Source organism: Typopeltis vanoorti, chromosome 20 (genome assembly GCF_054136105.1).
Source record: "Typopeltis vanoorti isolate ZY-2024b chromosome 20, IOZ_Tvanoo_1.0, whole genome shotgun sequence".
Lineage (NCBI taxonomy): Eukaryota > Metazoa > Arthropoda > Arachnida > Uropygi > Thelyphonidae > Typopeltis > Typopeltis vanoorti.
Genome location: NC_143568.1, coordinates 88,729,238 through 88,756,129, shown reverse-complemented (window position 1 = coordinate 88,756,129; position 26,892 = coordinate 88,729,238). Strand labels below are relative to the sequence as shown.

Genomic DNA, 26,892 nt, shown 5'->3' with positions numbered 1-26,892 from the left:
TCAATCTTTCCTCACACTCCACATTCCAGAGGTCAGAAATTACCTTAGTCAGTCACCTTTGGACTCTTACCAACATCTCTTCATCCTTCTGAAAACCCATTGACCAAATCTAGGCATAATAGTCCATGTGTGGCCTAATCAAAGCCTTATACAATGGAACAAGAATCTCCCTACTTCTACACGTCAGTGTCCTCCGCATCATTCCCAGAAGTCTTTGTGTTGTCTTCACAATTTTGGCAATGTGGCCCTTAAATTTTAGATCCTTATCCACTATCACTCCCAGATCTCTTATTTCCTCTACTTCCAACAATATATTCTCACCACGCATAAATTCTGCATCCCATCTTTGTTTTTCAAATTTTAAAACCTTACATTATGCAACATTGAACTCACATCCCCATTTGCTTGCCCAATCACTCAATTTATTCAAGTCTTCTTGCAAGGCCACAACATCTTCACTACTCTTTATGGTTCGTCCCAACTTTGCATCATCTGCAAACAACTGAATATCTCCATCCAAATCTTCGCCAATATCATTAATATACAAGTTAAATAGTAATGGCCCTAAAATAGACCCCTGAGGCACACCATTAGTGGCTTTCCTTTTCCTAGATATCGCACCCCCATATACAACTTGTTGATACTTATCAGATAGCCAGTCTCCAATCCAATGCACTAATCTAATATCCAACCCCCATCTGCTCTAGTTTGACTGTCAACTTATCATGAGGTACTCTATCAAAAGCTTTTGCGAAATCCAAGTATATTACTGTGTATCCTTCTCCTCTGTCCAAGGAAGCAGTCACTTTATTGTAATAAGTAAGCAGATTACTAAAACATGACCTCCCTTTAGCAAATTCATGCTGTCCATGAAAGATAATACCATTGTTGTCAACCCAACTCTGGATCCTTGTTCTCACAAGCTTGTCCAACAACTTAACCACAACACCTGACACACAGATAGGCCTATAGTTTGATGCTTGAGTTCGATCATCTCCTTTATGAAGTGGCACAATCTTGCCCTCATTCCACTCCTTAGAAACTTGACCAAGTGCAAAACTCTTATTAAAAAAATATGTCAAGGCAGGTGTCGACTCTCTGGCACATTCCTTCAGCATATGAGCGGTATATCATCAAGTCCCACAGCCTCATTTACATCTAGTTTACTCAACTTCCCATACACCTCTTACTTACTTACAGTTAGTCTCTCCTCCCCATCATCAATTGTTCTCAATCTCTCCATGAAGTCACATTCACAAGATTGAAAGATCTTTATGAACTGCTCATTAAGTATCTCCACCACACATTCTGCAACAGAAAATACCATTTTCTCCAATCAATGTCATCCTTCCATAAATATTCTTTCTTTTGCTGGCTACATATCAAAAGAACTCCCTAGGATTCTTTTTGGCTTCATTAGCTAACTGCTGTTCATACCTCTCTTTAGCTACTCTCACCAACCAAGTCACCCTCCTTGCCTGGTCTTTGTAGACCTCATGAAATTAGTTACTGCCACTTCTCTTATGCTGCCTCCACAATGCCCTTTTTCTCTGTATTGCATGTGTAATCTCTTTATTCATCCATCTCACACCTACCTTATTTAACCTTCTCACCCTTGGAATACATTTAGACATTGCATCTACTAGATAGTTTTTGAAAATCCCTCAAGCTGCATTGATCTCTTTTCCAGCTAACTCCTCATTCCATGCTACACTCACAAGCTGTCTCCTGAGCTCTTCATAATCACCCCCCCCCCTTGTAGTTTCACATATAGTACTTTTCTCACAGGGGTCCTCCCGCTGCTGGTAACCACCCAGGTAATCACCTCATGGTCACTCTCACCAATTGGTGGATGATTTGACGCCTCATTTATAATTACATCCTTTGATGAGATGACCAAATCCAAGACCCTCAATCCTCTCATGCCCTCTGTTACATACTATCTGAGGTAGTTATCCCTCAAAAACTCAAGAAACTCATTTTCTTTACTTCCAGTTGCTATCTCATCATTCCAGTCTATATTGCCATAATTAAAATCACCCATAATTATCACCCTTTTCTTATTTGCTTGGCTAATTTGACTATAAATTTCACTATCACCACCATCCATATTACCTGGTACCATACCAGCTTTGTTGATTTTGTTGTCTATTTCCATATTTAATTTACCATCTTCGCTAAAAATCATGCCTAAATAGCTGAAATGTTTTACTTGTTCCACAGGCTCAAACAAGAAAATCACCAGGACCTGATGGTCTAGGAATAGAACTTTATTGTGAGGCCTGGGATTTTATTCTTCCCATTCTAGTTAAATTATTTAATTCCTTTCTCTCATCAGGACACATCATCTCATCTCATCTTCCTTTTACCCTCTTTTACCTTGCAGTGTCGAGGGTTTATTAATCATCAGAGCTCAAACCGTTCAGAGGATAAGGTGGTCAGCCCTACGCTCTGGTGTATCCTGTGTCCATAGTGTTGAGTTCTCAAGGCCGGTTTGTCTGCTTTGCAGGATGAAAAACCCCAGGATAAACTGGGGAAAAAATCAGGACACATATCAAGTGAATTTGTTGCAAGCCATACTGTCTTCATTCCTAAACCTAATAGAAATCACACCTTAATCAATAGCTGGAGACCTATTTCTCTATCTAATACTGAATATAAGATATTTTTCTGCATTATCAATAACAGGATTAAAGTGGGAATGACATACATAATTAAAAGCACACAAATGTATGGATTTCCATTCCGAGCAGTGGAATTTAGTCTATTTCTGCTACATGATCTAATCCGCTTAGAAAAAGACCTTACTCAAGTATTTGATAATGTCCAGGATCCCTTTCTATTCCACATCCTCCAGCAGATTGGTGTAGGCAAAAAGCTGCTATCTGTTATCAAAGGAGCCTATGCCAATTCAACTACCTGCCTCCTTGTTAATGGGTTCTATCAGACCCTGTCAAAATTCAAAAAGGAGTCAAGCAAGGTTGCCCTCTCAATCCACTGCTCTTTGCATTGGTTCTTGAACCCTTCTTACAGGAAGTCAACAGTGCACACATGCTGTGCGAGGAATAACAGTTCCTTCAACTATAAAAGAAAATAAGGTATTAGCATATGCCGATGATGTAGTGGGAACTTTGAAGGATGATGATTCCATATATATTTTTTTGGTATCTTGGAAAAATTCAGCAAAAGCAGTGGATTAATTATTAATGCAGACAAGACAAATTTAAAAGTTTATGGAAAGTGGGATCTTGAAGGCATTCTTTTTGGACTAACCCCTAAGAGAGAACTCCCTCACTCTACTTGAAATTCCATTCTCCACTTACCCAATATTACCAGTCCAAGAACGTATATACAAAAATCTTAAAATGTTAGAAGACTGGAAAATAGGGCCACTATCCTTTTCTCCTACAGCCACAGTACTCAATCCCATAATCTTTCCTGCTCAGTTGTACATAATAAATTTTACAGTCATCACAGAAGCTGAAGAGAAGCAATTATATAGTAAGCCTCTGTGGTTTTTTTTTTTTTTGGATCGATACCAAGAAGTTAAAAAGGAATTTCTTCAACTATCAAAGAAGCATGGAGGATTTGGACTTCCGGTCTTAAAATTCTGCTATCTATCAATACAGCTTCTAAAATCCATAAAATTTTGCAGACTGATCACACATGTGCAGACCTTCTCCATTACTACTTGGGTGTTCATCTTCCCCTGTTTGGAATTAATGATTGTACAGGTCCAAAAGCTGAGACTGTTCCTGAATACTCAAAACACTTTGCTTGACTCTAAGACATCTAAACATTCTGGAATTGACATTCTTTCCATTAAAAAAAAGTAAAATTTGGTACAAAGAAATCTTTAATCTCTTTTACTGTGAAGTTCCGCAGTTGGGTACAGACAACAATATTTTGTTTCATAACTTGATGAAGTTCCAAGAGTACCCTAACAGGAGAGATCTTGCCTGGAGAATTAACTGGCTTTCAGTCAATACCATCAAATGGAGGGACTTTAACATCGGAGATCCAATCTGTGACATCTGATACCAAATGGAAACAGTGGAACATGCATTCTACAGTTGCTCTCTTGTCCTGCATATTTGGAACAGGTTATGTAATGTGTTGGGCATTCCATTGCTTACAACTTCGTCCCTTGGTTTCTAGGGGAGGGTTTCTGGATTTTCTAACCCATAGTCCACCCATGGTATTAATCTGCTAGAGGCTACAGCCTTTGGCAAATGGGATTCACGTTAAAAAAAATGCATTCCATTTTTCATATTCATATGATTCATGTTCAGTTGTTATTTTGCTGTTTATCTTTTAATGCCAGAATTATGATTCCAGTTTGCACATTAATATTCAGGGGATCTCTTAGTTATACCTTAAAATGGACCTCCCTTGCTTCATCTTTCATAGAAGCTGCTCTCTTTTGGACATTGTGGAGTTTTGCAGTTATGTACTGATCTCACTTGTTAGAACATTTTTAAAACTCATTTAAATTGCTTAGTCAAATTATTCCACCACAGACATTTTTATTCATAGTCTCAAGAAAAGAGCTATACAGTATACAACAGACAAGGATGGCCTACTAACGGAATTAACCACAATATCCAGAGAACTTTCTTTAAATGGTTACCCTAAAAGACTCTATAACAAGATTCTATTTACTGATATACCACATCGACAACTTGATGACGTCCAATACATCAGTACAATTACAATTCCGTTTGTCAACAACCTTTCCAAAAAATTAGCTAACCTTTTAAAACCATACAAGATCAGAGTGGCATTCAAACCAATCAATATTATTCGAAAATTTTTAAGATCACCGAAAGATCCTCACCCATTCTACAAATACTCTGGAGTATATAATATTCCTTGCTCATGTGGTATTAGTTACGTAGGTCAGACATCTAGAAGCTTCGAAACGAGAAAGAAAGAACACATAGGATATGTCAGAAATAACAGACAAGACATTTCAGGCCTTTCATGCCACTTTGCCTCTACTAACCATCACATTGAGTGGAATAAGAGCCGTATGCCATACATAGAAGATAACTACCATTCAAGAACCTTTAAAGAAGCAGCTACAGTCGTCCGTAAAACTGAAAACCTAAACAAGAATCAAGGTCTAATTTTACCAGAAATTTGGAAAACTTTTATCAGATCATTAAATATCAAAGAAATGAACTTTCATAACAATTACGTCATGAGTCATCACGAATAAATCACGTTAACGAGACACGCACATTGTCACGCACAATACCAATTTTTTGTATGATTTAGAACCATCGGTTATAACCTAGTCTGTAACCTTCATTTTGTGCTTACTGATTTGTATTCCCTGAGGATGCCAATAGAAACAGATTGGCAAAACATGTAGGAGGATAAAAATAAAGCTACTTGATAAAGATTTTATAAAAAAGTGTAATAGTCTTAGGAAATGGAGTTTTTACATCTTCTACGAGATAATTACTTGAAACAGCACATAACTGAAGGGACACATGGTGTGAGAGTGTTGGAACTGGTTATTGGTTCAGAGGATATATGCATGAGTAAGGTGTCCTCGTTACCTCGAATTGGTGAAAGTGATCATGTGGGGTTGACTTGGGAGGTTGCAAAACCGTGGATTTTTCTGTTAAGAAGGGGTATATACGGAACTACAGGTTATGCAATTATAACAAGCTTCATAGTGAGCTTGCAGCCATCCAATTGCAGAACATATTGCAGGGGAAAGATGTTAGCAGTGCATGGGATAAAATCAGCGGGTATCTGAGGAAAGCAATATCAGATTGTGTCCCCATAGTCAGGAAGACAAACAAGGTTGGTGTTAGATGGATAAGCAGTAGTATCAAGCTTGACCTGCAAAAAAAGAAAATGTTACAGAGAATTTACAAGGAGAAAGGAGACCAGTACACCCATGAGCAGTACAAGGCTCGAGCTAGGAAGGTTACCAGCATAGTAAAAAAAGCTAAACCAGATTATGGGAAGACCTTAGCCAAAGAGATCAAGGGTAATCCAAAAGAGTTCTTCCGCTATGTGGCAAGTAAAAGGAAGAATGACTTCGGAAGGATAACGTTAGTGGGTGCTGATGGTATTGAGGTGACAAAATCAGATGTAGTAGATAAGTTACAGAGTGATCACTTTTTGAAAGTCTATCACCCAAGTGGGGATATCTCTGTACCTGTAGCAATAACTAATGTGAGAATTGAAGCTAAGAAATCAGAGGTATTTAATATATTACAAAATTTAAATTCAAACACCGTGTAGGCCTAGATGAAATATCAGCTCGGGTGTTGCGTGAATGTGCAAATGAATTGTCAAGCCCTCTTACTTGGATATTTAATTTAAGTTTGAACTCTGGTATGGTCCCCAGGGAGTGGAAGTTAGGCAAAGTGGTTCCTTTGCATAAGAGTGGCTCTAAAACTGCGGTAGTTAATTACAGAAAAATCACCATCTCAGGAGCAGTGGTAAAAGTATTGGAAAAGTTGGCCTCTGTAGAGTATCATAATAGAATGATACTCTATAGAGGCCAACATAGTTTTGTTAAAGGTAGATCCTGCCTTAGCAATCTATTAACTTTTCATAATAGAATGACATCTGAATTGGACATAGGAACTGGCTACACAGTGGTACTTCTGGATTTTGCTAAGGCTTTTGACAGGATACCCCATGGAACACTGTTACACAAAGTGGAGCAGATGGGAATGGATACTAAATTGGTGATATGAATAGGAGAATGGTTCAGGGAGAGATACCAGAAGGTGGTGTATGGAGGAGCCGAGTCCAGGATGAGGCAGGTGACCAGTGGTATGCCTCAGGGCTCTGTGCTTGGGCCATTGTTGTTTAATTTGTATATAAATGATATAGGAAATGACTTACAGAGAAATATTCAGTTGTTTGCTGATGATGCAAAGTTGGGTAGCGCAATAAAAAATCAAGCTGATGTTGAAAGTTTGCAGGATGATTTAAATAAGCTGGTAAAATGGGCAAAAGGTAATGGATGTCAGTTCAATGTGGAAAAGTGTAAAGTCATGCATTTTGGGATTAATAAATTACCAGGTGTATACTACATTGATGGAACAGTACTCCAAGAGATTGATGAGGCTAGGGACTTAGGGATGTTGGTAGATAGGGACATGAAGTTCAAAGGACATATTGCTAAGGTGTCCAAAATTGCACATAGGATTACTTGGTTGTTGAGGAACAGACTGACATCCAGTGATAAAGAGGTTATTATTCCCCTTTATAAAGCGTTGATACTTCAATATTTGGATTACTGTGCTCAGGTGTGGTCTCCTGAATTCCTTGGAGATTAGGAGGCAATGGAGAGGGTTCAGAGAAGAGTGACTAAGTTGGTAAGTGATGTAAAAAATGCTGAGAGCTTGTGGATTGCAGAGGTTGGTTGATAGGCAGAGAAGAGGGGATATGATAGAAACATTTAAATTACTGAAAGGTTTTTATAGGTTTGATGCAGGGGAAATTTTTCAGCTGTGTGATAGTGATGGAAGAACAAGAGGTCATCCCTGGAAATTAAAGAAGAGTGTGGTTAACCAGGGTGTCAGAACAAGGTTTTTTGCCTGGAGGGTGGTGAATGAGTGGAAGTCATTGCCTGACTTAGTTGTGAGCTCTTTGTCTGTAAATGAATTCAAGAAGAGATAGGATAGATATTGTTTTGCTAGTTTGGGTCCCCCACGATGAGTCTACTGACTCCATGAAGATACCCATAATAATAATAATAATAATAACAAATATATATATATATATATATATATATATATATATCACTTCTGGATGGATGTCTAAGTGCTCAGAAAAAAAGGTTTGCAGAATAAATATTCTTAAATCTGATTCCCTTTCTCCCTATACCTATTCCAGTTTTGTAAATATTAATATTCCATCAGCAGAATCTGTAATATTTAAGTAATAAAAAATATTTACAACTTTTTAAGATGAAACAGAAATTAGGAAACTCACCGATCAATAAAATATTACTTTTATTGTATAAGAATAAAATATGAAAATGTAATTAAAATCTAAACAAATAATACATAACTACACAAAAAATACACATAAAAAGCTATATTTTGTGAAATTTATCTTGCAATGCATTTACTTTTCATATATCGGTATCAATGCAATATTATTTCAATTTTCTAGCGAATAGCGCTTTTAGCGAATTTTTTCCAAGATGAATTTTCCTGCAGTGAATTTTCCTCTTGATGAATTGTCCATGAACCAAGTGGAACTATCAGTTGAATGTTGCAAAGTGTAAGGTTTTGAGATTTGGTAAGAAACAATGGGATGCAAAGTATACACTTGGTGGGGAAACATTAAAGGAAGTAGAGGAGATGGGAAATCTTGGAGTGATGGTACACAGATCTGAAATTCAGGGTCAACATTGCACAAGTTGTGAAGACGTCACCTCAGATAATTGCATCCATGCAGGAGGGACCCTGACATGCAGAAATAGACAGGTTATGATATCATTGTATAAGGCCTTGATAAGGCCTCATATAGATTATTGTACACATAAATTTGTCAGATTTGGTCGCCAGGTTTTCATGGTAAAGAGGATATGTTGGAAATGGTCCAGAAAAGATTCACAAAGTTGGTCAGTGGTCTTTGGAATGTGGAGTACGAAGACAGATTGAGAGAATGTAATCATTTGTAATCACTATCAACCTCCATCACTATTTGTTCTAGACAAATAGTTAACAGTCAGTACTATATCGGCATCATGAAATGTCTGAATCAATGGAGAATATAAGTAATGGGAGAGGAGTATGGAAAAAAACAGCTGGCTGTTAGTGTGCAACAATGTACATTATGCACACTGTACATTATATGTGAAACCGTTTCTCATTTCCAAATCCATCATAGTGCTTAAACTTCACCCATCATATTATTATTATTATGGGCGACTCCAGGGAGTCTTTAGACTCATCGAGGGAGGCCCTAAACATCATGTCCACACAACTATATGACATTCTAACAGTATCTGTCATACCTTGTCATACCATACTCACTCACCGTACTACCACCCACAACAGACTCTGGCAGATTATTCCACTCATTTACCACTCTAAAAGTAAAGAACCCAGTTCTAAAACCCCTGTTAACTACACTCTTGCCCAGCTTCCATAGGTGTCCCCTAGTTCTCCCACCACCAGTCCTGACCTCAAAAATATCCTCTGAGTTAATCCTATAGAAACCCTTTAGCAATTTGAATGTCTCAATCATATCTCCCCTTTTCTGCCTATCAACTAATTTCTGCAACCCACAAATCTTTAACCTGCTCTCATATGGTTCATTCCATAGACCTGCTATCATCTTAGTCACTCGCCTCTGGATCCTCTCCACCTCCTCCCCATCAAGAAGGAACCTAGGTGACCAAATCTGGGCATAGTAGTCGAGATGAGGTCTTATTAAGTCTCAGTACAGAGGTACAATAACTTGCTTGTCTCTGCTCGTCAAGGTATATTCTGGATTTAAAACATCAAACTTTTTTGTTTCTGAAATTTAAAATGAAACGGAAGAAGAATGCAACCACTGAGCCACTATACATTTAGATGCCTACCTGTGGTATTTTGAAAATCTGTATGAATTAGGGTGTAATTGCTGTATTGAATTAATGGAATATTATATTGAAAATAGCCAGCCTGGTTGGCTGAGTGGTTAGCATATCCACTTTCCAGCTAACAGGGTGTGGGTTTGAATCCCACATAGGCATGGATGTTTGTGATTGTCTATTGTCTTCCACCTTCATACATTCATTCATCCAAGCAGAGATACACTCTCCCGATATGCACTGGGTCAGCACGGGAGTGGTAGACCCAACCTTACTGCAATGGGAGAGGCCTTCATCCTGTAGTGGGTAGGAAAAAAAAATAGGCTGTTCATTATCATCATCATCATATTGAAAATAAATAAATGATTCATCTTTCTGTAGTTACTCTTTATTTTTATATGAATTCTATATTGTTATTTAATGGGTATGTGTATATAGTGTGCAACAAACAAACTACATTAGAATATACACAGTATGCCAAACTATTACTAAACCTACTATAAATTAAATTAAATTAAATTCGTGGTTTAATCCTTTATCTAACTTGATGCACAAACTTTGTTTGCTTACACTTGTATAAAGGATTAAACCGAGAATATAATTTCTTGGCATCTTTAATTTATAGTGTAACCAAGTGAAATAATTTGAACATTAACACTACTAGTCTGACCTCTGGTGAGTATTATTTGAACTTTGCAAATCATAATCAAATCATTCAGAATTTAGAATTTCATAATAACTACTTATATAATATAATAATATTATTATATAATAGTTACTTATAATTATATATTTTTAGAATGGGAGAAGGGAATAGAAGAAGAGGCCATCGCTGGAAACTGTATAAGGAGGGTGTGAGCAGAAGGGTGAGGAGTAGGTTCTTTGCATGGAGAGTGGTTGGTAAGTGGAATGCATTGCCTGAGTGTGTTGTGGGTGTAGATACATTGAATCAGTTTAAAGCACAGTTGGATGAGCATAGTGTGTAATAGTGTGTATCTCCCATGATGAATCTCTGACTACATGGAGATCAAATGTTAATAATAATAAAACTTACCTCTGGAAATATTCTGTGCAGTAAAGTGCAACCTGATCATGAATGACACCCATTGCTTCCATAACTTGAGTTTTGACTTCTTGGGTACAGGAAATATCAAAATTTTTTAAGAAATGAGTTGATACTGCAATAAGTGCATCAGCTGGCCATGAAGATAGCCAGTCCATCGTGCAACCAGATATCAAACCAGGAAACTTAAGTGAGCGATTTCGAAATTTATCTCCAGTCTAAAATAATCAGAGAAAGAAGTATTAGGTAAATTACAATATATCATTTATAGCAGATTAAAAATTAAAGATTCACCATTTTTTAATGTATACAAGCTAAAGAAGCAAAGCAAACTGTCCACAGTACATAAGGTACAAAGCACAGAGCACAACTGTTGCCATTTGTGAAAATTTTTTCAGTGTATTTACAGCTTCAAAATTCACAATGCAGTTGAAAAAAAATTAATGTAATAATAATTATTATTATACCATCTCCATGGAGTTTGAATATTCAGCATAAGAAAACAGTACCAGCCCTTATTAACACAATAGACATCATAGTTCTCCTTGAAATCAATCATTGACAGAGCACTCAGACACACAACACATTCTGGTAACTCATTTATTACTCCACAAGTGAAAAACGTACTGCTGACACCACACTATTCTTCTATTTATGGGGGAGATAATGTTTTATCCCCCTTTGTGCCATCATCTCCAACATCTAATTCCTGATATGTACCCTCAAAGAGTGCATATGATACTATGATAGTATTACTACACAAAAAGTTAATATCATCACTAATTTCCTATTGAGAATTTCCAGAAGAATGACTATGGAGGCATATTAACGAGTGCTGATGGTAGGAAGGTGACAGAAGCATATAAAAGAGTTTCATTAATGAGGACCTCTTTGCAAGGTCCAAACACTCCAAGTAAAGATAATGCAGTGATATACTGTGTGACCACAGAGGTGAGACCCCTTGACATTTCAGTGCATGGCAGAAGAAGTCAAATCTATTTTGATAATAGGATAATCAATGTGTTTTGTGGGATGAGTGTTTATTATTATACGTCAGAAAATTAGCATTTATTTTGTGAAAATTCTAGTTTTTAAAGTGGTAACTATTTTGCTTGTACAACAGTTGGAAAATTTTACATATAAAGCATGTGATTTCACATGTTGGTAATGAATTTATACATTGCCTTAATCCTTTCTCCCCTTCAACATGAATTGACTCTTCTTGGCAAATTGCCAGCCGAGGGTCTCGCATCTGTGGTTGGAGAGTATGTGACAGTAACTGATGTGGGGATACAGGTTAATGAATTGTAAATAAATGATATATTGTAGAATCCCAATGCAAATTTAGCAATTGGATTAAATGAGATACTAGCTTGCTTATTATAGGGAATACACAAAGGAGCTGGCACTGCATCTGGCAGGGATGTATATCTAAAGTCTCAGCTCAGCTCTTTTCAAGTTGCAAGAGAGCCGAAGGAGGAAAAAATAATTCTACTGCATAAAGAAGGCTCCAATATGGAGGTAGAAAATTACAGAACAATCATTATGAAGATTAGGTCATGCCATTGTAATTTACTCACTTTTTTATAGACTGAGAGTTGAGATGTATAAAGAGAATGGCTAGCAAATATTCTGCTCGATTTTGCAAAGGCATCTGATAGAATACCATATGGAACTCTATTACACAGACTAGAGCAAACTGGGAATGGATAGATAAATGTGAAACTGGTGATATTGATATAAGGGTAGATGATGGACAGATACCAAAGAAGAGTGTATGAATGTGACAACTGGTTTAACGCAGCACTCTGTGCTGGGGTTAATACTATTTAATTCCTACACTAATAATAATAATTATTATTATTAAGATTCAGGCGCCTCCATGGAGTCAAAAGACTCATCCTGGGAAGTCCTTCCTAGAAAACACAAAGTCTATCATACCACTCCTTGAACTCATTGACCATTCATGCTCAAGACTCTAACAGGCAATTCATTCCATGGTTCAACCACCCTCCATACAAAGAAACCACTCCCCACCCTCTTGCTCACTGCTTCCTTTTGCAACGTCCAGGGATGCCCCTTGTCCTCACTCCTTTTCCCTGTTCCAGCAAGTGAAAGAACACCCCAGTGTCAATCCAACTACCTCTCAACAGTTTAAAAGTCTGAATCACATCATCTCTACTTCTTCTATCTACCAAAATCTGTAGTCCACATTCCATCAACCGATCCTCATAACCAACATTGTATATTCTGAAACCATCTTTGTTATCTGCCTCTGTACCCATTCCACAATTAATTTATCCCCCTTCAAATTCCAGGGACCAAATTTGAGAACAATAGTACATGTGTGGTCTGATCAGGGCTTTATACAATGGAATGGCAACCCTTTTATATCTGCATGTCAGCGTGCTTCTCAGTATTGCAGCAATCCTCTGGGTTACCTTCACCACATTTGTAATATGTTCCCTAAATTTCAGGTTTCTATCAATCATCACCCCCAGATCTCTTGTCTGGGGGGGTGATGATTTGCTGCATTAAACTGAAAGCCCCCCCAATCATTTGCCCATCTGTTCAGTTTATTCAAATCCTCTTGCAAGGCTGCAACATCTGAACTATTAATAATAACCCTTCCTAGGTTCACATGATCTGCACACAATTGAATATATCCCTACAATCCATCCCTTGAAAATGTCATTGATATAAAGTTTAAAAAATACAGGTCCCATTACTGAGCCCTGTGAGACCCTAATTGTAGCCTTCTGCTTCCTTGATATTGCTCCACCATACACAGTTCTCTGATGCCTATCAGATAGCCAATCCTGAATCCAGTTGACTAACCTGACATCTAAACCCATGTGCTGCAACATAAATATCAGCTTATCATGTTGCACCCTGTCAAATTACTTTGCAAAATATAAAAAAATGGCAGAATATGCCTTTCCCTCATCAACTGTTCTTGTCACGTTCATATTACTAAAGCAAAAGCACCCCTTACCAAATCCATGTTGATTTTCACAGATAGAATAAACTTTCAACATCTTTCTCTAAATCCAGAGTAATTTAATAAAAAGGTGACACACCTTTGGCAACTCCTATAGGTAAAGATGACCTCGCCATTGCTTCTGCCTCTTGGTATCTCCACTTCTGGACCTGGCTCCCACTGAAGAGTCCTCAATAAAGGTTGAAACTAGTCTGGGTAGTGGCCCTTCCCTTAATGCATAACATTATACATATTCGCAAGGAGATGTGTTTTGCATTATGGGAGATACTGAGATAGGAGTGATGTTAGCTTGGTCCACCTTTGCTACGAGTTGCCTGGTGTTGTACTACCTTACTCCAGTCCTGAAGATATTTTCAGGCACAAATTTTGTTTGCTGACACTTGGATAAAGGATTCAACTAAATTTATTATAGCATAACCCTCATCTGCCCAATGCTGTATATGGTCTCTCACTAATTTCTCCAAGATCTTAACTACTGAAGAAACACAAACTGGTCTATAATTTGACACTTAGAGTCTGCTACCACCCTTATGCAATAGTACTATCTTCCCTTCCATCCATTTCTTTGTATCTTTCCAGTAGCAAGACTTTCATTGAAAAGCAAAGTTAACGGAGCTGTCAGTTCTTTAGCACATTCTCTCAAAACCCCGTGACAAAATTCCATCCAGTCCCACAGCTTTATTGACATGCAGAGTGCTCAGTATTTGAAATACACTCTCCTCTTGCATTTCTAAACCTAAAACCTGCCCTATCTCTCTAGTATTAAAACTTACTTCTCCAGGATGAAATACTCCAATAAAGTGTTCATTGAACAACTCCACTATGTCCTCTGCATCAGTCACTCTATTCCCATTTTTATCCAACAATGTCGTTCTTCCACAATCATTTCTCCTCCTATTGCCCACATAGCTAAAAATTTCCCTAGGATTTTTTTTGAGTCTTAGGGCAAATCTCTTCTCATATTCTAGTTTTGCCTTTCTTACCATACTAGTCACTCTCCTGGCCTGAGTCTTATATTCTTCCTGCATCTGCCATCCACCCTTCTCCTTATATCTCTTCCATAATCTCTTTTCCACCTGCAGTTCCTGTTTGATATTGTTTTTCATCCACTTTATACCAAATTGTGTCTTCTTCTTCACTTGTGGAATACAGCTTACTATTGCTTCTAGCAAATATTCCTTCACAATTTCCCGAGCACTAATGATACGTCATCCTTCCAATTCCTTCCTCCACTGAAATGACCCAAGTTGATATCTAAGACTATTAAAATTACCCACCTTATAATTCCACATATATTCCCTTCTCATAGATACTCCTTCATGTCTATTCATCTTCCAAGTCAAAACCACATGGTCACTCTCTCCAACGTGGGGCAGAGATGCTATTTCAGTTATAAATGAAATATTCATTTCTTTGCTGAATGTGCAATACTGGGTAGTGTAACAATAATCAATGCAATGCAGAGAGCTTGCATGATGATTTGAATTAGTTGATAGCATGTGAAAAGTGTAAAATTATGCGTTTTGGGATAAAAACAATTTAAGCTGTATACTACAATGACAGAACTTTACTCCAGAAAATCATAAAACTAGAAATTTTAAGAGTGTTTGTGGATAGGGAATTGAAGTTCAGAGGGAATATTGCAAAACTGATCAAGGTAGTTCACAGAATTACATGTTTAATGATGATCATCTAACTAGAGGAGAAAAGAAAGTTCTCATTCTTCTCTAAGCCTTTATATAGCCACATCTGTGCAGGTTGAGTTTCTTGGGAATGATTGAGATAATCTAGAGTTAAGTGGCATATGGAATGTTTCCTACGATGAGAAATTGTGGATCTGTTGGTTGAAAAGAGGAGATGGGATAGGATAGAAATGTTCAAGTTACTAAAAGGATTTTCATAACTTAAAGTACTAGAAGGATTCTTCTTAATCTTCAAGTGTCATCCCCTAGAAGGAGGTTGGCAACCATGCTACAGAACTTTTTTCTTTCTTTTGCTGCTCTGGAACATTTATGGCAATTAATGCCAGTTCAGTCCTTAATGTCTTCAAACCACATTCTCCTGGGTCTACCTCTCCCTCTTTTTCCAACCAGTTTCCTTTCTAATATTAATTTCTGAATGCCTTCTTGTCTAGTTACTTGTCCAAAATATTTAGGTTTTCGTTCTTTAATTATTTTCATTAATGTTCTATTTATTTTTGCTTTCTTTAAAACATCTTCGTTTTTCTTGCAGAGGTTTCTGTGGTTAAGAAGTTCAATATAATTATTCCGGTTTCGTGACCACATGTTTATTAAAGAAAACTGTTTTTAAAACTAAGCAAGTACTAAAAACATATTTTAATATTTGATATTTTTAATCCATTGCAGAGACAATGAAATTGTTCCCAAGTTCATAAAAATCAAACGTGAATTCAACTCCAATAAGGCCAACAGAATATACAAATACAAAAGAACAGAATTAGCTATATTGAGAGAAAGATTGCAGCTACTAGAGCAGAATTGTCTAAGATTAACCAGGATACATGTAATATACATAATGAACTAGCCACATCACTGCCATCAGAACTATTTAATAACATAGACACTATCACATACAATAAAGCTATAATGGTGTCCGAAAAGAAAAAAAAGCAACCTAATCAAAAAATTCAATTCTCTTCTAAAAGAAAAACAAACAAACAAAGGAAACATCTAGATCACTCCAAATTAGTAATTAACCTCTCCTCAAGGGTTCTAATGAAGGATGAAACAAATCTTATGAAAGGCTTTAATTTTGCTGTTACGCCACGACAAGTTCCGAAAATTGATATCATAGCCCAAATTGAAAAAGGAATAAGAAATGTACCAGGAGATATAGCAGATCTGATCCGCATTCAAAGTGCAGCATTACTATTAAATTACAAATTACTACCAAAAAAAACCTACAAAAAAACAGAATTCATAGCCCTTAATAAACTCAAATCAGAAAAAAACATAGTCATAATAAAAGCGGACAAAGGCAGTTCAACAGTGATTTTAAACTCAGAAAATTATAACAACAAAATGAAAAGCCTTCTTGAAGATTCCGATACCTACACAGCATTTAACAGAGATCTCACTTGGTGAACTCACAACAAAACCAATGAACTTATCAAGAATATGCCAAATTGGCCTGAGTAACTCAAAAGAAACCTACAATCCAAACACCCACTAGTGCCTAGAATATATGGAGTTCCTAAAATTCATAAAAAGGATATACCACTAAGACCGATAGTGGACGGAAAGGACTCTCATACCTCAAATCTGGCAAAACAACTTACCTTACAATCTTGATTTTAACACATAGAGGAAAAAAGTCATCATCGTTCACAGCACAGACTTCATAGAAAAAGTAAAAGATATACACAAAATGTTACAAGTGGGGTCCCACGTGATTCAGTACTGGGACCTATATTGTATAACTTTATATTAATGGCATTGTCAGTGGATTGCAAACGGATATTCAGTTGTTTGCGAATGATGCGAAGCTGGGAAGGATTAGAAGTAATAGTGCAGATGTGGTAGCCCTGCAAGAGGATTTGAATAAGCCAGACAGATGGGCAAATGAATGGGAGTATCAGTTTAATGCAGCAAAATGTAAGGTCTTGAGGTTTGGGAAACATCGATGGGATGCTGCATACTCTATGGGATGAGTTATACTGGAGGAAGTAGGGGAGACAAGAGATCTGGGGTTGATGATTGATAGAAACCTGAAGTTTAGGGGACATATTGCAAAGGTGGTGAAGGTAACACAGAGGATTGCTGCAATAATGAGAAGGACACTGACCTGCAGAGATAAAAGGGTTATCATTCCATTGTATAAGTCTCTTATCAGACCACACTTAGACTATTGTTCTCAGATTTGGTCCCCAGGATTTGAAGGGTGATAAATTAACTGTGGAAAGGGTACAAAGGTGGATAATAAAGATGGTTTCAGGACTGTACCATGTTAGTTATAAGGATCAGCTGAGAGAATGTGGACTGCAGAGTTTGGTGGTTAGAAGAAAGAGGGGTGATATGATTGAGACTTTTAACTGTTAAGAGGTGGTTACAGGGTTGACACTGGAGAATTCTTTCGCTTGGTTGAACAGTGGTAAGGAGTGATCACAAGGTGCCATCCCTGGAAGTTACGAAAGGAAACTGTTTGCAAGAGAGTGAGGAGTGGTTTCTTTGCATGGAGGGTGGTTGAACCGTGGAATGCATTGCTTGCTGGAGTAGTGAGAGTGAGAACAGTTAATGAGTTTAAGGAGTGGTATGATAGACTCTGTGTTTCTCAGGGGGGGGACTTCCCCTCGATGAGTCTTGACAGACGTTATGTTCTTAGGAAGGACCTCCCATGATGAGTCTTTTGACTCCATGGAGGACTGTATAATAATAATTAATAAAAAAAATATAAAAAAAACATAGATCCTTCAGACATATTAGTGAGTTTAGATGTAGTCAGCCTTTTCACAAAGATTACAAGAAATGAAACAGTAAACATCCTAGAAAATCTCTTCCCACTGGACATTGCACAGCTCTACAAACATTGCATAAAAAACACGTTCTTCCTTTATCAAGACAAACTCTGGGAACAAAAAGAAGGACTGGCAATGGGTTCACCTCTCTCACCAGCTCTAGCAAACCTTTACATGGAAAATTTTGAAAATAATGCTTTACAAAACTGGCACAAAAAAACCCAAAAATATTATTATTATTATTATTGTTCCGGGCAACTCCAAGGAGTCGACAGACCATGCTCTTGCCCAGCTTCCATCCATGGCCCCTAGTCCTCCCACCACCATTCATATTTTCAAAAATATCTTCTGGATCAATCTTATAGAACCCCCTTCAGTATTTTGAATGTCTCAATCATATCACCCCTCCTTCGCTTATCGACCAATTTCTGCAACCCACAAATCTTCAACCTATTCTCATAAGGTTCATTCCACAGACCTGCTATCATTTAGTCACTTGTCTCTGGATCCTCTCCACTTCCTCCCCATCACAAAGAAACCCTGGTGCCCATAACTGGGCACAGTAGTTCCAGATGAGGTCTTATCAAGGCTCGATACAGAGGAACAATAACTTGTTTGTCTCTGCATGTTAAAGTATTTTTCAGAAGCCAAGTGATTTGATGAGCTAATTTAGTCACTTTTGCAATGTGCCCCCTGAACTTCAATTCCCTATCCACCAACACTCCCAAATCCCTGGCCTCATCAATCTCCTGGAGTATGGTTCCACCAATGCAATATACTGCTGCTATTCTTTTCACCCCAAAGTGCATAACCTTACACTTTGCCACATTAAATTGACATCCATTTTTCTTAGCCCAGTCCTCCAAACTATCCAAATCATCCTGTAAAATTTTGACATCCTGTGCACTCACAATTGCCCTACCCAACTTTGCATCATCAGCAAATAAGTGAACACTTCCTCTCAAATCCTTTCCTATATCATTGATGAACAAATTGAAAAGCAGTGGTCCAAGAACGGAGCCCTGCAGCACACCACTAGTCACAAGCCGTCTTTTAGACTCCACTCCTGAATAAACTACTCTCTGTTATCTCTCCTTCAACCACACTTCTATCCATCTCACCGACCCTATATCTATCCCCATCTGCTCCAGTTTACTGATTAGGGTTCCATGTGGTATCCTGTGAAAGGCCTTGGCAAGATCCAGTAGTATCACTGTAAACCCATTACCCCTATCCAGTTCAGCTGTCACTGTGTTATAAAACATGAGCAAGTTACTGAGGCATGATCTACCCTTCACAAAACCATGTTGTACCCCATACAATATCCCATTTTCATCTATCCAATCCTGTATTCTTTTCTTGACTAATTTCTCTAAGACCTTGACAATGATTCCTGATATGCTAATTGGTCGGTAATTTACAACAGCAGTCTTGGAACCACCTTTATGCAGTGGAACTATTTTCCCCTCTTTCCACCCCCTCGGGACTAACCCAGAGCCGAGATTCAAATTAAACAAGATGGTCAAGGGTACTGACAATTCTTTAGCTGCTTCTTGTACGACAAGAGCTGGTATACCATCCAATCCCACAAATGTATTGCCATTGAGGTTATGCAATAGACTACTCACCTCCACTTCATTCACCACAATTCCCGTATATGGCTTCGCTATATGGATGATATCTTCATCATTTAGCCAGGAACATCACTAGAACTGACTACATTTCAATACTATCTTAATAACTTATATTCTAGCATAAAATTCACTCTGGAACTAGAAGAAAATAAAATACTTCCTTTCCTAGACATCCTTATAGAAATAAATGAAAGAAAAAACCATCTAAAGAAAACCAACAAACACAGGAAGATTTCTGCACACTACTTCACATCACCACCCCAGCAAAAAATAGGCCTAATAAAAACCTTAAGGGATAAAGTGTACAACATCCCCACTACAGAAGAAAAACAATACTTAAAACACAGATCCTACAACTGAATGGTTTCAATACGTTAATTGAGAAAATTCTCAATACAGCACCTACAAGAAACTTAAATAAAGATTTCAAGAACGCAGTCACCCTTCCTTATATCAAGAATGTCACAGATAAATTAGCCAAACTTCTCAACAAATACCACATAAAAGTGACTTTCCTGCCACTTGAAAAAGTATCAAAATTTCTTCATCCTGCAAAAAAACCTCCACATCAATCAATGAAAAAATCTGGGGCTTATAATATTCACTCTTCCTGTGGCATTTGCTATATGGGCCAGACGGGGAGATCGCTAGAAATCCACATGAGCAAACATCAAAAGGACATACAAAATAAGAGAGGACATAAATTGGGATTAGCATTTCACACAACCTCTACGGGTCATTATGTACACTAGGATAGAAAAAACATGTCCTATATAAATAAATATTGTTTCACAAGACAATTCAAAGAGGCAGCAAATATGATTAAAAATTCCAATGCACAACAGTTTGATTTTAAATCAAGTTTTTGTCATCGTTCATTAAAAATTTACCAATTTCAGACCTCGGACAGAGTGAGCGTGAACCACAGAACGCAACAGAATTGTCTCCAGCTAACATGCATTGGCAGTTGTATAGATCTGTTATTCGGTTTTTTAACGAACTGTTTTGATGTTTGCAATACCAACAAATGAACTAATTTTCGTAATTTCCAGTCGTTTGTGCTTTAAACTTTTAGTTCTCTTTACCCCTGAAGATGTTAGTCTGACGACTAACGAAGCTTCGTTAGTCATCAGACTAACATCTTCAAAACAGGAATAATTATATTGATCTTTGTTTTTCATTTTCTCTGTCTATGGTATTTTCAACATTCTTCTGATGGTCCACATTTTGAAAGCTTCTAATTTTTTCTCTGCTTCTTTATTTAGAATCCAGGTTATCTGTTGTAGAGTAGGCTTGACCAGATATAGCATTTTATTAATCTTTTTCTTGTGTTTATATATTAATGTCTCTGGCTGATAGAAGAGCTTTCATATCAACAAAGGCTTTTCTTGTTATCTCTATTCTTCTTTTTATTTCTCTAAGGGAATTTCCTCTGTCTGTAAACATTTGCCCCAAATATGTAAAAAAGTCTGAACCTGTTCAATTTTCTTTTTGTTAACAGTTATGTTTAGTTTATTATTTATTGGTTCTTTTGATATAATCATGCACTTTGTTTTCTTTAGGTTAATAATTAATCCAATGTCTAAGCTTCTGTTGTAAATTTCTGTGACTAAGTTTTGAAGATCATTTCAGATCCAGCTATAAGGACTGTGTCATCTGCATACCCGAAGTTTTGTTGAAGTTCCAACCCCAACTTTTACACCGTTCAGTTCTGAAATATTTTTATAAACTTGCTCACTACATATATTATACAGTAAGGGTCATAAGACACATCCTCGTCTTACTCTTTTATTATTTCAAAGTTGTCAGAATATGCTTTTTTATATCTTATTGAGGCCATTTGATTCCAGTATATATTTGCAATAATACATAGATCTTTAACTTTTAACTTGTTATTCTGTAGGATATCTATAAATTTCTTGTGATCTATTGAATCAAATGCTTTGGTGTAATCAATAAAACAAAGATATATGCTTTTCTGGTTATCAAGGTTTCTTTCAAATAATGCTTTCAAATTGAAAATTCCTTCTCTTGTACCTTTGTATTTTTGAAAACCTGATTGAGTGTCTTCTATTTCTACTGACAAAATACTTTTTATTCTTTCTAGGATTCTTTCAGATCTGGACTAATATGGTCAGATTTTATTATTATTATTATTATTATCCAGGCTTCCATGGAGTCAAAAGACTCACCGTGGGAGGTCGTTTTTAGGAAACACAAAGTTTATCATACCATTCCTTGAACCCATTGATCGTTCCCTCTCCAACCACTCTCTCAGGCAATGCATTTCAAGGTTCAACCACCCCACACTCCATGCAAAGAAACCACTCATCACCCTCTTGCGCACAGACTCCTTTCATAACTTCCAGGGATGGCCCCTTGTCATTACAAGCTCCACCAAGTGAAAGAACTCTCTAATGTCTACCCTGCAACTGCCTCTCAACAGTTTAAAAGTCTTGATCTCATCACCTCTCCTTCTTCTATCCACCAAACTCTGCAGTCCACATTCCCTCTGTCAATCCTCCATATTGTACAGTCCTGAAACCATCTTTGTTAACTATCTCTGTACCCTTTCCACAGTCAATTTATCCCCATCAAATCCTGGGGACCAAATCTGAGAACAACAGTCTAAGTGTGGTCTGATTAGGGTCTTATCCAATGGAATGATAACTCTTTTATCTTTGCAGGTCAGTGTTCTTCTCAATATTGCAGCAATCCTCTGAGTTTCTCTGGATTTAGAGAAAAATGTTGGAAGTTTATTTTTCACTGGTTAGACTATAATAAATTTAGTTTAATCCTTTATCCAAGTGTAAGCAAACAAAGTTTGTGCCTGAAAATATCTTCAGGACTGAGGTATTGCACTACCTTACTGTTAGTAGTACAACACCAGGCAACTCGTAGCAAAGGTGGAGCAAGCTATCAACACTCCTATCCCAGCATCTCCCATAATGGAAAACACATCTCCTTGTGGATATGTATAATGTTATGCATTAAGGGATTGGCCACTACCCAGACTAGTTTCGACCTTTATTGAGGAAACTGGTCTGGGTAGTGGCCAATCCCTTAATGCATAACAGTATACATATCCACAAGGAGATGTGTTTTGCATTATGGGAGATACTGGGATAGGAGAGTTGGTAGCTTGCTCCGCCTTTGCTACGAGTTGCACTACTTACCCAGGTAAGATAGTACAACACTATATTCAGTCCTGAAGATATTTTCAGGTGCAAACTTTGTTTGCTCTCACTGGGATAATAGATTAAACTAAATTTATTATAGTCTAACCTAGTGAAAAATAAACTTTCAACATCTCTTCATCCACTTGAAAAAAACCATGTTATAAATCCCTGCACAGTACTTCATATGTAGCCTGATCAATGCCTTGTACGATGGAATATCATAATCTCATTTCTCTGCACGTTAGAAGTAAGGAAAGTAGATGCAATAGAAGACAGCGCAATGTACAAATCATGTATAAAACAATACAATGACAACGATGCAGAAGACACTAATGCTCCTTCTGTATCACTGCTACATTCACTGTACTTTCTTCATAATTTTAGCAATGTGTCCTCTGCATTTGCTGGCCTGGTTGGCTGAGTGGTTAGCGTATCTGCTCTCCAGCCAAAAGGCTGCGGGTTCAAATCCCGCCATGGGCATGGATGTTTGTGATTATCTGTGAAAATACTAGTGGTAGTGGGCAGTAGATGGCATTGGTGTAGATGATTAAGGTAGTTGCGGTTCGTTGTAGTTGGTGGATTGAGTGGTGGAGACAGAAAGCTGTAGAGTAGGTACCCTCCCTCGATGAGTCTCTGGACTCCCTGGAGGTATCACATAATAATAATAATAATAATAATTTTATTTCCTTATCCAGATCTATTATCTCACTCATTTTCTTATTCACGTAGTTTATTCAAGATCTCTTGCAAACTCGCAACATCTGCTCTACTCGTCATTCCCAACATTGCATCATCTGCAAACAACTGCATGTCACCATTCAAACCATTCCTAATATCATTAACATATTAGTTCTTAAGCATGAATGGCTCCAAATAATCAAATAATACCCTAGAGGCTAGTTATTATATTATTATTATCAAAGCTTAACAAAATACACTCACTGATTTTTCACCATTAACTTTGTAAGTAAAATATTTTTAAGAAAACACAGATGAGACACTATTAATCACTTGCTGGAACCTCTACTGACTTACTGGGACATATTAAAAAAATATGAGAGTCTTTGGCAATTACATTTTTTATTTGTATGGGAAAATAGGATTTTGAATCATTTGGCAGGATTCAAAATCCTATTTTTGATTTTTATTTTAATTTCTATTGTCAAACTTCTTGAATCATTTTTCTTCTTTTTCCCTTTTCTTTTATTCTATCTTCTGAACTTCCTTCATTCTCACTTCTGCTATTCACATGTTCATGTTTAGTCCTTGCACATTTATAAATTCTCAATACTTATGTTTTCTCACTTCACTATCCAAACTATTAAATTGGAATAACTACCTCTCACTATCAAAGATATGTGAGAGTGTTATTCTAATCACACATTATTACAATTTTTTTAATACAGTTAATTATTCAGGCTGAATTATATGGCTTTAAATAAACCTTATTTACATTATTTCTTGCTTTTTTTGTGTGTGTGAACTAAAAAAAAAATAATGGGATAAGTATCTCTCAAAGAACAATTACAAATCCTTTATGGAAAAGAAATAACCAAGAAGACTGAAAAATTTCAGAAATTATCTGTGTTACAAGGAAAGCAATGAGCAAGGATATATTCTTTTTAAAAAAATGCTTAAATTTCAAGATTATTCCCAACTTAACAAAGCTGAAGGAAACCTGATAGTTTCCTTCAGCATACAATATCTATTTCAATGGGTGTGGTTGATGCCTGGGTGTCTCTTACCTGGGTGCATAATCTCAACTATGAAATTCAAAGGTGGCAGTGTGATGGTATGTCCCATTTTCCTGGTTTAGCCTCAGGCCTCTGTTTGTGGTTCCACGAACATTGAATATCGAGAAGTATCTGAACATTCTGGACAATGCAATGCGTCCTGCTTTGTAGCAGGACGCATTGTCCTGCTTTGTAGCATTTCTATGGAACTGGCTATCATCTCTTTCAGCAACACAATGTGCTGTGTCATAAGGCTGCTGCTGTACCTGAATTGTTTGTGGACATGAACATCACCCTTGACTGGCCTCCAAAGAACCCTGATGTCATCCTCTTGAACATCTGTTGGATGAACTGGCATGTCAAGTGAAGTCACGGAACATCCACCCCACAAAAATTCAGGATCTCATTGCATGTCTAGCCAAAATTCCCATTGATGTGATCACATGCTTGTGAAAAGTATGCTTTGTAAGATTGCTGCAGTCACTGCAGCGAAAGGAGGTCCTACATCTTATTAAGATGTGTGCCATGGCTGATTGTTCTTTACACTATGATGTCCGTTGACTAGATTTGAAGCAATGGATATAGTGTTTAATCTTTTCAGCCTAAAGTGCATTATTACTTTATATTATCCCCACATACAGGGTGAGGATTTCTATTCCTTTTAAAATCTTTATTAAAAAAAAAAAAACTTGAGAATTCAGAACATCATGATTACTTTTGATATCACTTCTCTGTATACTAATGTACAACTTGAACAGAGAACCTTGATTTAATAAAATTTCAGTTCCTGTAGATATATCTGATTTATTTAAATTCACAGTACATGCAGGTAATTTTACACAAAATTTTACAAACATATAGATCAGTGGGCTCTCTCTCTCTCTCTCTCTCACACACACACACACCGGAAGATACTTAAATAAACAATCAAATGACCTTGAATATGATATCTTCAAAACAACTTTAATTCATAGAGCCACAGCTATTTGTTTCTACAACATAGCTCTTGCCACACATATTAGCCAGTTGGTAGAATGAACATAAATCAGATAAAATATTACGTCTCAATTCCTCAAACACACAGGAATAAAATACAACTATTCATATCTTCTGAATCTGGAGTATGTCTGAAAAGTTAGCTAAAGTATTAAATACATATAACCACAAACATAATATTCAAACCAAACTTCAAACTATCACTCTTCATCTGCTCACCAGAAGGGAAATTCTATCCTTATTAGCACAAACACTGCATCAATTTCCTGGTAATTTGATCTACTATAGAGGAGAGAGAGAGAGAGAGAGAGAGAGAGAGAGAGATATCTGTTAACATTCTGCCTTGAAGAACACAAGAAATTCATTTCCTATTATGATTGTAACTGAGAATTGGGACACAATATTCTGGATAACCTCCAAGGGAGAAACAAAAAATAAAACAAAACATAGCTACTACACAAGAGTCATTAGACACACTAGAGATTATTAGACATATTAAAGAACAAGAGATTTTTTTTTGAGTCAGTAGCAGTGGACCACCTCCCGACCCTTAACCTAAACAAGAATAGTTGCATTACTTTATTATTATTATTATTTAAAGATTTGGAAGAGAGTAATTTTAAGATAAACACAAGAACTTTGTTTACTATCATTATGGCAACTTAGGATTGGAACACAATACACTGAATAATCTCCAAGGAAAAAAAAAATCACAGGGCTACAAAGAAGTTATTAGACATATTAAAGAAACATGTAAGAGTGTTTTTTTTTTTTTTTTTTTTTTTTTTGAGTCAGTAGAAGTGAACCTCTCCCCGCAAAACCTCAAACAAGATTTAATGGCTGCATTAATTTATTAAAGATTTAGAAGACAGTCATTTTAATTACAATTTTAATTGTTTCTCTGAAGATGCTGATTTGAAATATAGCAACATGTTCTGGGTGTGTTATTTAATACCATCAAAAATAAGATGAATAAACTAGTAACTATGACTGCTTGCACACAATATCAATCTACTCAAATCCTCAAGCAGACTCTACATTACCTACATTTATAACTTAATTCTGCAATTTAGCATTCTCAGCAGACAGCTAGATATTATTTTTCATATCATTCCAATATAAAAAACATAGAAAAATAAACAGTAGTAGAAATGTATGCCTAAGTGGTTAGCCTAGTGGCAATTCACTTTGCAACCATATGCCTGGGGAAGGAGTGTCCTAGGTTCGATTCCTGTTGATGATGTAAG

The 26,892-nt window shown here is 36.8% G+C and overlaps 1 protein-coding gene across 1 annotated transcript in view; it reads right to left on the bottom strand.

Moving 5' to 3' along the window:
* The window catches only part of LOC150095635 (dynein axonemal heavy chain 8-like), a 2,108,518-nt gene that overhangs the window by 832,221 nt on the left and 1,249,405 nt on the right, over window positions 1-26,892 (bottom strand). The window contains exon 56 of the mRNA XM_090409931.1: window positions 10,620-10,846. Coding sequence (XP_090266057.1) covers window positions 10,620-10,846 — 227 coding nt within the window. The remainder of the gene's footprint in view (window positions 1-10,619; window positions 10,847-26,892) is intronic.